General features: G+C 46.1%; 1 protein-coding gene across 3 annotated transcripts; it reads right to left on the reverse strand.

Annotated features, from left to right (window-relative positions):
• Positions 1-255: 255 nt before the first annotated feature.
• Positions 256-10,559, reverse strand: CHCT1 (CHD1 helical C-terminal domain containing 1). Of its 3 annotated transcripts, none has more exons than XM_049637845.1 (7): positions 10,367-10,559; positions 8,679-8,780; positions 8,246-8,421; positions 7,682-7,781; positions 3,134-3,329; positions 2,841-2,927; positions 256-530 (listed from the first exon to the last, which is right to left on the reverse strand). In XM_049637845.1, the coding sequence occupies exons 1-7, from the start codon at positions 10,367-10,369 to the stop codon at positions 445-447; spliced, it is 750 nt and encodes a 249-aa protein (XP_049493802.1). In that variant the 5' UTR covers positions 10,370-10,559; the 3' UTR covers positions 256-444. The 3 variants fall into 3 exon arrangements, with proteins under 3 accessions (XP_049493802.1, XP_049493801.1, XP_049493803.1); XM_049637844.1 differs by lacking the exon at positions 10,367-10,559 and adding an exon at positions 9,937-10,105; XM_049637846.1 differs by lacking the exons at positions 2,841-2,927; positions 10,367-10,559 and adding an exon at positions 9,937-10,104.
• Positions 10,560-12,735: the final 2,176 nt, after the last annotated feature.

Raw genomic sequence — 12,735 nt, forward strand, 5'->3', positions numbered from 1 at the left:
CTCCACTCTCCACTGTGCTCTCCCCTGGCACACATCACTCCTTTGTCACCTGCCGAGGTTTCCCTGTGCACCTCTATTCAGCCTGTTGTAATGTCTATTCATGTGTGTCTCCTGCACTAGAGTATGATGGTGATCACTTCTTATTCATCTGTGTTATTCATCTGTGTTATTCATACCTGCCAATCAGAAGGTAGCTGGCAAACATTTTTTTTTAAATAAATTAAAAAGACGAATGAATGATGATTGTTAGCCAAGTAAGGTAGAACTGTCTTAAGGTTGTTTATTTCCCGCCCCATTTATACGTAACTAAGACCTGAGCATCCTTCTGATAAAGACAGTTTTCTTCTTTCCCTTCATTGGTCCCAGCCCCCAGGGTGCAGAGGTGTTGAAGACAAGTGCTCTGGGACCCAGGGCAAGCTGGCCCTCTGTTCTAGCCTGATGTTCTTATGGGCAGGTCTCTGGAGTCTCTGGTGCTTCCTTAATTCTCTTATTCTTGAGTTTTGTTTTGTGAGGTAGTTTCCTTATAGAATCTGAAAAGGGAAGGTCAAACACAGTCCTGATAACATCACAAAGAGTAAGAGAATCTCAGGCTGTAACATTCGGGGGATATGGTAAGGACAGAAAGGAAGAACAACACAATCTTATCTTAACTTGCAACCTCTGTCCCTCTTTTCTCAAAGAACCCTGTGGCAGAGGAAGATGGTATCACCCTAATTTACAGATGAAGGATCTCACCCAAGCACAGAGTAAGGAAATAGCCCACCCAAAGCCCAAGGCAAGTTAGGGGCACAGTCAGGACTATACCATGTGTCTTGACTCTGATTCTTCCCCGCACCCCTCTCAGGTTTCATGCCCCAGGTCCCAGGACTTTGCTGCCAGACTGTTTGCAAACACCACCGCCATCTTTTTTCGTAAAAACGGACTAATGAACATAGAGTCAAAGAAACACCACATGGGGTACATTTAATATCATGAATAGACTCAGTGATTGACCTTAGCCCATTCCTGGTGGGCCCGCCTAATAGTGTGTGTTTTGTCATATTACCACAATGTGAAGAACACAACCTCGGCTCTAATGTATCCCAAACAAATGTTTAACGTGAATTCACCAAGACTTTTTATCTAAAGAGGAACAAGCTTTAAAAATGCCAAAAGGAAGCAACAAGAATCAAAAGTGGAACATTCGGCAGATCAGTGGCCTGATCTCCTCAACAAGTCAGGGTGTAAAAAAGAGGACATTGTTAGGTTAAAAGAGATGGAAGGGGCATAACCAGGGCAATTCATGCTTGAGAAACCAGTGCAAAAAATATCTTTGACTACTTGGAAAATTTGAATATGAAGTATTTAATCCAACAATGAGATGAAATGAAAACGTTGACATGGAAGGTTGATCTAATTAACTGAAAAAAGCAAGTTCCAAGCAAAATCCTACACACAGCGAGGTCTCTTTTGGCTAAAATACAGGTATTTATATGCATAAAAAACATCTGGAAAGTGCTAGCAGTAGTGATAACAATGTGGTGTTTATATTTGCTTATTTTTGTTTATCGGTATTACCCAATTTTCTATGCTATGCTTATGTTTATAGGTAGGAATAAAATGTTATTTTAAGAATTACATTAAAAAAAAAAAGAATTACATGAAAGCCAAAGTTCTTAACCTACCATGCAAGGCTTTTTCCTATTATCCCCCCACCCCCCCCCCCCCCCCAGACCCTTCTATCCTCCCCTCCTCCCCATCCTGCACTTCTCCAACCTGCTCTTCCATTCACCTCCAGGCTCCGGACTGTACGCTCATTGCCCCTCACCTCTGCACACACCTTTCCTCTCTCCTCCTACTCTTCCTTCCCCCCTCCTTTCCTTTTCCCTTTCTTTAAAGCCTGTCCCAGAGTTACTTCCTCCAGTCAGCCTGTCCCACCCTTTGCCCTATGGCTTCAGATTGCTCATTTGTGCAAGGGGGACAATAATACCCTCCTCATGAGGATGTTGCAGGCGTTAAGTGAAATAAAGAGATACAGAGCACCTGGTACAGGGAAAGGCTGACCCCAAAAGCCCAGACCTCACTTTCCTGATCTGATTCGTGAGCTGCTTGGCCTACATTATCTTAATGACGTCCTGGCCTTCATCCCATTGTATGTGGGGTCCCCGGAGCCAGATCCAGAAGAGGGAGGGGTATGTGGCTCCCACATCTCTTTGCACCTCAGTGCACAGGAGGGGGCCTTCGTAGGTTCCAACCTTGGCTGGGACCCCTCGCTGGAAAGTCTGTCCCTAACCCCACAGCCTCCGTCCAGTGGGCCAAGCGGTGCAGTCACTGCAGAGACCAAAGCTGCTGGGAAGGCCATCCCCAGTCCATCTGACTCGACTTTCTCCCCGCCTTGGGAATGAACCACTCCCTTACCCCGTAGCCACCTGAAACAGGGAGTAGGCACCCTGCCCCTGTTTGGAGCCCCCACTCTTGGCTGCTAGAAACTGTCTCTGCTTCTAGTCTTGTGGGAAAGCGCCTTCATTTAAACTGTTAACTGAGGGGCGCCTGGGTGGCGCAGTCGGTTAAGCGTCCGACTTCAGCCAGGTCACGATCTCGCGGTCTGTGAGTTCGAGCCCCGCGTCGGGCTCTGGGCTGATGGCTCGGAGCCTGGAGCCTGTTTCCGATTCTGTGTTTCCCTCTCTCTCTGCCCCTCCCCCGTTCATGCTCTGTCTCTCTCTGTCCCAAAAATAAATAAAAAACGTTGAAAAAAAAAATTTAAACTGTTAACTGAAAAATGCAGGAACCAAAACTATATATCACGAGACCTCCGGAGGGAAATCATACAGAACACTGAAGGCAACACACCCAAATGTTACCTGTCATGGTCTCTGGGTGATGGGTGATTTTCCCCTCTTGTATTTTATACTTACCTGTACATTTCAAACTTTCTATGATAAACATGCCTGCAGGGAGGGGGACAAAACAGAGAAAAGAAAAAAGTGCAGAAGAGGAAGGAGAATGGACAGAAAGAGAAATAGAGGGCTAAAAAGAAGATGGGAAGGGAAACGTGTCAGGCTGCTGGGGGCGGGTGGGGGGGGGGTAGGGGGCATGTGGCACCGTGGGCGAGACCCCTCCTCCAGACATGGTTCCCACATGGAAGGGGCATTACCTTTCATGACCTGGATCTGGGATCTTGGCTCCCCCAGCAGGGAGGCCTCTCGGCCAGGGGCCTGCATCTTGGACAGCCTCTCCTTCATGCCGCTGATGTTGCCGTGCAGCCCCCAGGCACTGCAGAGCTTGGGCAGACTGTCTTCCTGGTTGGCCAGCAAGGAGCTTTCCGGGGTGTCCAGGGGACAGAATGCCACCTGCAATGGGCCCATAATGTTTAGGAGAGTATGGAGAAGACAGGCCCCATACTCCAGAGCCCCAGCCCTGCCCTTGTTAGGAAATTACTGTGGTCTGGCTGCACCTCACACGTGCCTAGTCAGCAGGAACAAAGGGTCACAGATGTGGGAGAGAAACAGAGACACTGAGGCCAGGCTGCCAACTGTCTCTTATTGGGTGGTTCTTTACTTTGATATACGTCCTCCAACTCTTAGCGTTATAGTATCTTTTTCTGTTTGTTTCAAGTTTGTATTCAAATTCTAGTTAGCTGGGGCTCCTGGGTGGGTCAGTTTAAGCATCCGACTTTGGCTCAGGTCATGATCTCACGGTTTGTGAGTTTGAGCCCTGCATTGGGCTCTCTGCTGTCAGCACAGAGCCCGCTTCAGATCCTCTTTCCCTCTCTCTCTCTCTGCTCCTCTCCCCCAAAATAAATAAACATTAAAAAGAAATTTAATAAATAAATAAATTCTGTTTAGTTAACATATAGTGTAGTATTAGTTTCAGGAGTAGAATTTAGTGATTTGTCACTTATATATAAGACCCAGTGCCCATCACAATAAATACCCTCCTTAATACCCATCACCCATCTAGCCTGTCCCCCACCCACCTCCCCTCCAACAAACAACCCTCAGTTTGTTCTCTATAGTTAAGAGTCTTAGGTTTGCCTCTCTTTTTTTTTTTTTCCTTTCCCACATGTTCATCTGTTTTTATTTTTTTGTAGTTGTTTATTTTTGAGAGATTGAGAGACAGAGCTTGAGTGGGTGAAGGGGCAGAGAGAGGGAGACACAGAATCCGAAGCAGGCTCCAGGCTCTGAAGCAGCTTCCTGGAGGGCTTTGAATTCACGAACAGGGAGTCATTACCTGAGCCGAAGCCAGACATTTAACCAACTGAGCCACCCAGTCTTCCCTCATCTGTTTTGTTTCTTAAATTCCACGAGTGAGGGGCGCCTGGGTGGCTCAGTCAGTTGGGCGTCCAACTTCCGCTCAGGTCATGACCTCCCGGTTCCTGAGCCCCTAGTCGGGCTCTGTGCTGACCACTCAGGGTCTGGAGCCTGCTTCATATTCTGTGTCTCCCTTTCTCTCTGCTTCTCCCCCACTATGTTCTGTCTCTCTTCCCTTCAAAAATAAACATTATTATTTTTTAAGTTTATTTATTTATTTTGAGAGAGAATGAGAGAGGGAGCATGAGCAGGGGAGGGACAGAGAGGGAGGGAGAGGGGGAGAGAGAATTCCAAGCAGGCCTTGCACTGTCAGCCTAGAGCCCAATGCGGGGCTTGATCTAACAAACCGTGAGATCATGACCAGAGCCAAAATCGAGAGTCAGATACTTAACCAACTGAGCCACCCAGGTGCCCCCCAAAATAAACAAACATTAAAAAAAATTCCACGAGTGAAATCATATGGTAGTCTTTCTCGGACTGACTTATTTCACTTAGCATAATACACTCTAGCTCCATCCATATCATCACAAATGTAAGATTTCGTTCTTTTCTATGGCTAATATTCCATTGTGTATATGTACCACATCTCCTTTATCCATTCATTAGTCACTGGACATTTGGGCTCTTTCCACAGTTTGGCTATTGTTGATAATGCTGCTATAAACTTCAGGGTGCATGTGCCCCTTCGAATCTGTATTTTTGTATTCTTTGGTAAAACACCTAGTAGTGTAATTGCTGGAACATACGGCAGTTCTATTTTTAACTTTTTGAGGAACCTCCATACTGTTTTCCAGAGTGGCTGCACCAATTTGCATTCCCACCAACAATATAAGAGAGATCCCCTTTCTCCGAATCCTCGCCAACACCTGTTGTTTCCTGTGTTGTTAATTTTAGCCATTCTGACAGGTGTGAGCTGATAACCTCATTGTAGTTTTGATTTGTATTTCCCTGATGATGAGTGATGTTGAGCATTTTTTCATGTGTGTATTAGTCTAGAATTATAGAGTCTTATGCATTTCTTTGTAATGAAACAATGGTACTTATTTTAAAGTCCTTGACAAAATTAAAATTGAGAACCTGAAAATATCTCTTGAGATTTTCCTGGCCAGTGAAATCCAGATATCACTAAAATGGCAACTCCTTGTATTCAGAGGAGGAATCACTGAAACGACTCACCCATTCATGCTCAGAGGAAGAAATAGAGACCCAAGGGGGGAAAGGATTTCGTTAAAGCTGCCCAGCAAGAGTGAGGTGCCAGTCAGAGGAGGGCTTTCCTCTGAACCAGATGTTTGAACCTGGCTCTTCCCTCTACTTGATATGTGGTCTGGGTCAAGCTCTCTGCATTTGGTATCTTCATTTACACACTGTGAACACTATTTCTAGTTACCATGTAGGGTTATTTTTTTTTTTTCCTAAATTGTTTACTTTTGAGAGAGAGAAACAGAGTGTGAGCAGGGGAGGGGCAGAGAGAGTGGGAGACACAGAATCTGAAGCAGGCTCCAGGCTCTGAGCTGTCAGCACAGAGCGAGATTCAGGGCTCAAACCCATGAGACATGAGATAATGACCTGAGCCGAGGTCAGACGCTTAACTGACTGAGCCACCCAGGTGCCCCAGGGTTACTTTTGAAGATCACGGGAGGGAACATAAAGTGCTGGAACATAGAAACTGTTACCCATGATTATTATTTTGAATTAGTGATTCTCAGAGTGTGCTCTGTGAGCCCTTGGGGGCCCCTGAAATATTTTGACCTCACTGACCCCCTGAAAAGTGGGGTCTACCCAAAGTGCAAGAGAGAAACCAATGGAGTCTAATGTAAGCCAGTGTGAAAAAGTCATTGATACAAATCTGAAAAGGCTACATACTGTGTGATTCCAACTGTATGACACTCTGGAAAAAGTAAAAACTTTGAGACAGTAAAAAGATCAATGATTGCCAGGAGTTTGGAGGGAAAGAATGAAAGGATGAATACGGGGAGGACAGGGCATTTTAAGGCAGCAAAACTATTCTGTATGTTTTGTAATGGTGGATACATGTCATTATGCAGTTGTCAAAACCTATTGAATGTACAACACAAAGAGTGGGCCCTAATGTAAGCTACGGACATTATTTAGTTAATAATGTGTCAATACTGGATCACCAATGGTAACAAATGTACCTCTCTAATGCAAGATGCTAATAATAAGGAAAACAAGAGGGGGTAGTATATGGGAAACATCTGAACTTTCTACCCAATTTTTTTGTAAACCTAAAAGTGCTAAAAAAAGAAAAAGAAGTATTTTATAACGTTCATTCATATGGTTTCAGATTCCACATTGCTACTAAGTAGCTGCCACTTGTTGAGTTTTGGTGTGGTAGCAAAGAAAAATATACAGGGGCATCTGGGCGGCTCAGCAGGTTAAGCGTCCAACTCTTGCTATCGGCTCAGGTGCCGATCTCACTATCATGAGAGTTGAGCCCCGCATTGGGCTATTCACCGAACATGGAGTCTGCTCTCTCTTTCTCTCTGCCCCTCTCCCTTGCTCTCTCTTTCTCTCAAAGTAAATAAATTTAAAAAAATATCCATAACTATCTGAAAATGCTAATAAAATATTCCTCTCTTCTCTAACTATACAGTTGTGCAAGTCTGGGTTTTCATCATGTACTTAAGCCAAATCACATATCATAAGAGATTGTAGAAGCAGATATGAGAACACAGCTGAGCTGTCTTCTATTAAGCCAGACACTAAAGAGATTTGCAAAAATGTAAAACAATGCTATTCTTCTCACTAATTTTTTTGGTTTTGGAAAATACAGATATTTCTTGTAAAAATTATTTATGTTAAAATGTAGTGGGCTCCTTGCTTTTATTTTTAATTGGATTAGTAAGTACTTATTTTGAATTTTTTCTTTAGTTTTAATTTCAGATGAGGCAAATATCGATTGATATAACCTACATAAATGCTTTTGGGGCTTCTCAATGGTTTTTTAAGAGAGTGAACATGACCTGAAACCAAAATGTTTGAGAGTCACTGTTTTTGACCAAAGCCAGGCCAGGCTGTTGCTAGTCCTTGGAGCCTTCCCCAAGCTGGCTGTGCCTTTCTGCCTGGCCTCAACTGTCCCCACCTATAGCTCCTCAGGAAGGTCCCTGCCCTTGTTAACATCAGGGTGTTGGTGTGGAGAGTAAGTATCAAGAACTTGAAGTTGAGCCTCTGCCCTTTTTAGCCCCACTTCGCCCCCTATAGGGGTAAAGGTAGGGGCAGTGGGGTCTTCCCGAGCCAGTGGGTGTGGAAATGACTGGAAGGATGCTGGTGGTATCAGAGGGACCTTCAGCCCCAGGCCTCCCCCCACAATCCAAGAATATACCAGCCAACCCTCAGCCAGGCCTGGGGAGGAGCTTTCCTGAGCGCCTCACCAGGAACTTAGCTGTCTGGTTGCTCTTGGTGTACTTGTAGAGCCTGCGAAGCTGTTTTGCCTCCAGTTCTGAGAAGAGAGAGACAAATCGCCAGAGCATCCTGCAGGGGAGAAACCAAGGCTGAGGGAGGCAGAGCACAGCCCCTCTCCCTTCAGCATTTGTCTTGTGTCCAGGACCCACCCAGGGAGAAATGGACCACATGCTGCCTCCTCGGATTTCTCTGGGGACGTGGAGAGGTGGAAATTTGCTAGACCTTGAATACCCCAACCTGGTGATGGGTACCCACACCACACAGCAGTTGTTCAATCAGAGGTCATTCTCCAGAGTCAGGAGAGTCCACTGTGTACGTAGCTGCCATGAATCAATGCTGCCCTGAGTAACTAGAGATCCCATTCTCTCCACCCCCTCTTCACCATGCTCACTCTAGCATCCTGACTCTTTCACATAAAGATGAAAGAATGAAGGACTCAGGGATCTTGACTGAGGTGGGACCTTGAATCGGGGGTGGGAAAGGTATGTGGCCCAGGAGTGGGAATAGTGGGAAGGGCAAGGAGGCTGCCCTACTTCCTCCAGTGCTTGATTTCCCAGGTTCGGCAGTAGTGTTGCAGAAAGGTGTTGATGTGGTCCCCTAGGGCCACCAGGCTCTGCTTCATGTACTTTAGCTTCTTCTTCTGGGGAAGGTCCCTGGGCAGGTGCAACTTTCGCAGGAACTTCTTCAGTGGTCTTAGATACTCTTTGCACTGAGGAGGCAACAGGTCAAGTGAGGGGTCATAGGGGAAAAGAGGCAGATGGGCAGCCCCAAGTAACCAGAAGCCTTTATGAGCCAGGAAGTGTTAAGCGGGTTAAGTAAGGAGGCTCCAGTCAAGCTCCTGCCCCACTTCCTTCCCAAGAGCATGACAACTGGGACAATAAGCTATGGTTCTGAGGCCTGCCAATTCTGATCCAGGTCTCCTGACCTGTAGGGAACAAGAGACAGGGTCCTGGGCTGGCCCCTTACAATTTTGAAGGTGTCCTGGTCCAGACCCTTGGCATGGCGTACAAGTGAGTCTCCAGAAGGGGTGGTGCGGGAGCTCTTCTCTAAGTAGGGTGCATCTGTCACCTGGGAAGAGGCAGGAGGCAATGGTCAGCTGGGGAGCTTAGGCAGGTGCTCTTGAGGGGCAGTGCTAGGCAACCAGTGATCCAAATTCCAGCCAAAGCCCTTCTCCATTTTCCCTGAGGACCCTTTCTTGGCCCAGTCCTGAAGCAGTAAGCCCTAGCAAAGAAACCCATCCCTGAACATCCCTGCTTAGGAAACCTAGAATGCCCTACCCATTTCTTTTATAATAATTATAGCACAGAATAGTAGTTAATTGTACAAATCACTTGATAAACACGAACTCATTTTATTCTCCCACAAATTCTGTGAGGTTAGATATCATTATCCCTGGTTACAGATAAGAACACTTTGAGGCGCCAAGAGATGTAAGAAACTCCTTGGGGGAATGAGCAAGGAGTCATTTATTCATTCATTCAAACAAACATTTACTGAGGGCCTAAGCCCCAGGACCACCTCTAACCTTTAGCATCATGCCATGATAACAGGCACTCAGAAAACCATGTGACAGTGATGGTGATGAGGAGGAGATTTCTGACAGCAAAAGTGGGCCCCCCAAAAGCTGAAAATTAATGAAGACAAAGTGACTACGAAATAATACTTAAAGTCAGAGCACAGGATTAAACTGACATGGTGGGATTTGCACCTGACCTTTCAAAAGCCTCTCAGAAAAGGGAGCATTAATTCCTGCTTGTGCTCAGGGGGAACAAGGAAGATCCCGGCCCAGACCACTCTGAAGGGAGAGACCAGGGAAACGGAGGAAAGTAGATGGAGAGAGTATGTATCTTAGGCTCCTCCAGGCCCCAGAGAGAGGGGACTCTGGCCGATCAAATCTATAAACACAGCCCTCACACCACACAACCACACACACAGACCATGACACAAGTGTACACACACACGTACACACACACACACACACACACACACACACACATGCCCTTGTGTCTCCATAACCAACAATCATCTTGCTAGGAATACACGTCTTTGATAAACTTGTGTTTGAATGAATTATCCTTTTGTTCTTTTGGTCTCTTGCTAACTCGTGTACATCAACATTTTTCCTTCTTCTTTCCTTCCCTTAATTTCATGTTCTCTGCTTTCCAAGACTAGCCCCTCAAGGACCTTCTTTCTTCCCTCCCTCACATCCCTCACCCCACTTCACCTTCTTTAGGGGCTTGTCTCCTTCACCCCCTTGCCCATTTGAGGCCTCCATCTCAACAGGTGCACTGGGGGGCTCCAGAGTGGCACTCCTTATATCCCCTCAGGCTTCTGACCTACTGCTTCTGTGACCTGAGTGTCTCAGGGGGTGGGCAGGTTGGCTCCAGAACTCTGAGTGAAACCATGGCAACTGCCAACACAGAGCCTAGCTCCCCTCCCCCTGCCAGGCCCTCATTCTTAGGGGTGGCCCATCCATCTTGTTCAACTGGGAACTGGAACAGGGAAGTGAGCAAGATGTGCCGGGTAGACCCAGGACTTTCTTAGAGCTCACAGCTGGCCAGGAGGGGCTGGCACCCCTTCTCCCAGGAGAACTGTCAGAACCAGTGTTTGTGAACACTGGTAAGACTTGTGAAGTAATTTTCTTGCATGTGTACCATTCACGACTCCTCAGTCACACCGTGGGCTCTCTGAGATGAAGACCATGGTTTATAACATTTCTTTCTGGATTTGGGGCAAAGGACTAGAGGGTGCACCAAGAGAATTGAATACAGTAAATCTCTACTGAGATCTTCTCTTCTACGCCTCTGTAGCCTCCAGGAAGTTAGTAAGTCGATTGTGTTGGGTGTTGGTTGAAGAGTGGTGGTGTTTTGAGGCAGTGTGCAAAAAATACAAGCCACCAGGTATTATCTCAATTAATCCTCACAACAGTCTTCTCTGAGGTGGTACCATCAGTGATCCCATTTCATAGAAGAGGAGCCCAGACGCATAGAGGTCCCGTGACTTGCACAGGTCGGCGGCCACTAAGTGGGGCGAGGGGCTTTCTGTTGGATCCCAACCACTCTAGCCTTTCCCACCGACACCGCCCTCCAAGGAGAGTAAGCGCTGCCGGCGGGGTCCCTGCGTCTCCCCGGCCCGTTCAGCCCGTGAGTTCTCGGAGGCGCGAAATCCGACCTCTCCCCTCACGCGGCCCCAGAGCCCGCTCGCGACCTCCACCGGCGCGCACCGCGGGGTACGGCGCTGATGGGACCGTTGCAGCCCCCGTGTACACAACCCGCATCTTCTTCCTTGCGACGCTGAAGTCCGTCTCCAGGCCGTTGCCCTCATGTCCTCTGCGCCCGGGGCCCGTCTCCTCCAAGTCCATACTTTCCACTTCCTCTCCTGCCTTCGCCCGCGCGGGGTCGGGTCGGATCGCCGTGGCCAAACGAGCCGGGCTAGTATTCCCCACCCTCCAGACCCCTCAAGGGTCGTCCCAGGCCTCCCTCTCGCCATCTGGCGGCGGTACCTGCACCTGATAGGGACATTGTGGCTCCTGATAGTCCTAGGGAATGTGGCTCTCCTCCAAACTGGAAGGTGTGTTCTCTGAGCATTACTCCAGGACTATTTTGTGGCTATTAAGGAAAATTAGGGGCGCCTGAGTGGCTCAGGTCATGCTCTCACAGTTCCTGAGTTGGAGCCCCCCACCGGGCTCTGTGCTGGCAGCTCAGAGTCTGGAGCCTGCTTCGGATTCTATGGCTCCCTCTCTGTCTCTCTGCCCCTCCGCTGCGCAATCTCTCTCTCTCTCTCTCAAATATAAAACATGAAAATGGACTTTAAAAAAAGAAGGAAAATTATATTTGCAAGAGTATGGGGAAAGGGGCTCTCTTACTCACTTCTGGGAATAATGCAAAATGTTAAATGTACATTCCCTTCGGCCCACAAATTCTACTTCCAGGAATTGGTCCCGAGAGAAAATGTATGTATGAGGACGGTTGCAGTGGTGACAATTTGGAAACAACTGAAGTGTCATCAGTAGGAAAGGGTAAATAAATTATGGGACACCAATACTTAAAAATACTACTCTATTAAATAGTAAACAAAATTAATTTTAAAAATGCCTTACCACCAAAATACTACTAATTATTAAAACATTATTTTATATTTATATAGTAATAATTAAAATTAAAAATGTTTTAATTTCAACTTTACATCTATATTTAACAAATGGGAAAGAAGACCTAAAGCAGCATGTCTGGTATGATTCCATTTTTGAAAGTATGTAATTATGTATGCATAGAAAAAGTCCTGAAGGATACACTTCAAAATGATTTTTCATTTTTTGGGCATATTGTCTGCATTTAAGAAATAATGAATATACTTTACATTTACAGTAAAAAAAAGCTGAGTCTGTTTTTAAAAGGAATACATAACATCATTAAAAATGTGATATAATACTAAGTTTAAACACAGAACACAAAAGAGTATTACATTATAACTCCTACTTAGATAAGTTGACATGAATATGGACCGACACTGGAAGAAAACAGTAAAAAGAAACAAGGAATTGAATATAGATATAGATGTTATATATCTATCCTTCCCCTTGCCCCAAATAATATTTACAATTGAGAAGGGGGAAGTAAGTCAGAATCTCAAAGCTTATCTGTCCCTGCCTGCTCCCTCAACCCACTCCACTTATCTTCCCTCCAGAGCCTTCAGCAAGTCCTAGACTCTGGATGCCTGCCCTAGTCCCATAAGCATTTTATTATCAACCTTAGGGAGTAGCCTGAAGAGACCATTGAGTCTGACAGCAGCCAGGAATAATGGCTCAACACTCAACATTAAAACAAAATAAAAATCCATTGCCTTTGGGAGACAGTCTTCAAAATCCAACCAGTTAGCTGAAAATGACTCTAAAATGGCCGGTTAGAAAATCAACTCATTGACCTGAGTTATTCCTCCAATAGTTAATTTTGAAAACTCTATGTGCCATATACTTCAGGCAGGTGGATCTGGAGTGGAGAAGGTGGGGGTGAGGATGTTAATT

Source organism: Panthera uncia, chromosome E1 (assembly GCF_023721935.1).
Source record: "Panthera uncia isolate 11264 chromosome E1, Puncia_PCG_1.0, whole genome shotgun sequence".
Classification (NCBI taxonomy): domain Eukaryota; kingdom Metazoa; phylum Chordata; class Mammalia; order Carnivora; family Felidae; genus Panthera; species Panthera uncia.

Bases quoted from the DNA above. Each gene is read 5' to 3' on its own strand.
- CHCT1 (XM_049637844.1), bottom strand. From the start codon at position 9,987: ATGGAGGCCTCAAATGGGCAAGGGGGTGAAGGAGACAAGCCCCTAAAG. The intron at 8,781-9,936 runs GTGAAGTGGGGT...GCCTCTTCCCAG, and splicing joins GAGACAAGCCCCTAAAGAAG to GTGACAGATGCACCCTACTT. The intron at 7,782-8,245 runs GTAGGGCAGCCT...TCTCCCCTGCAG, and splicing joins GAAATCAAGCACTGGAGGAA to GATGCTCTGGCGATTTGTCT.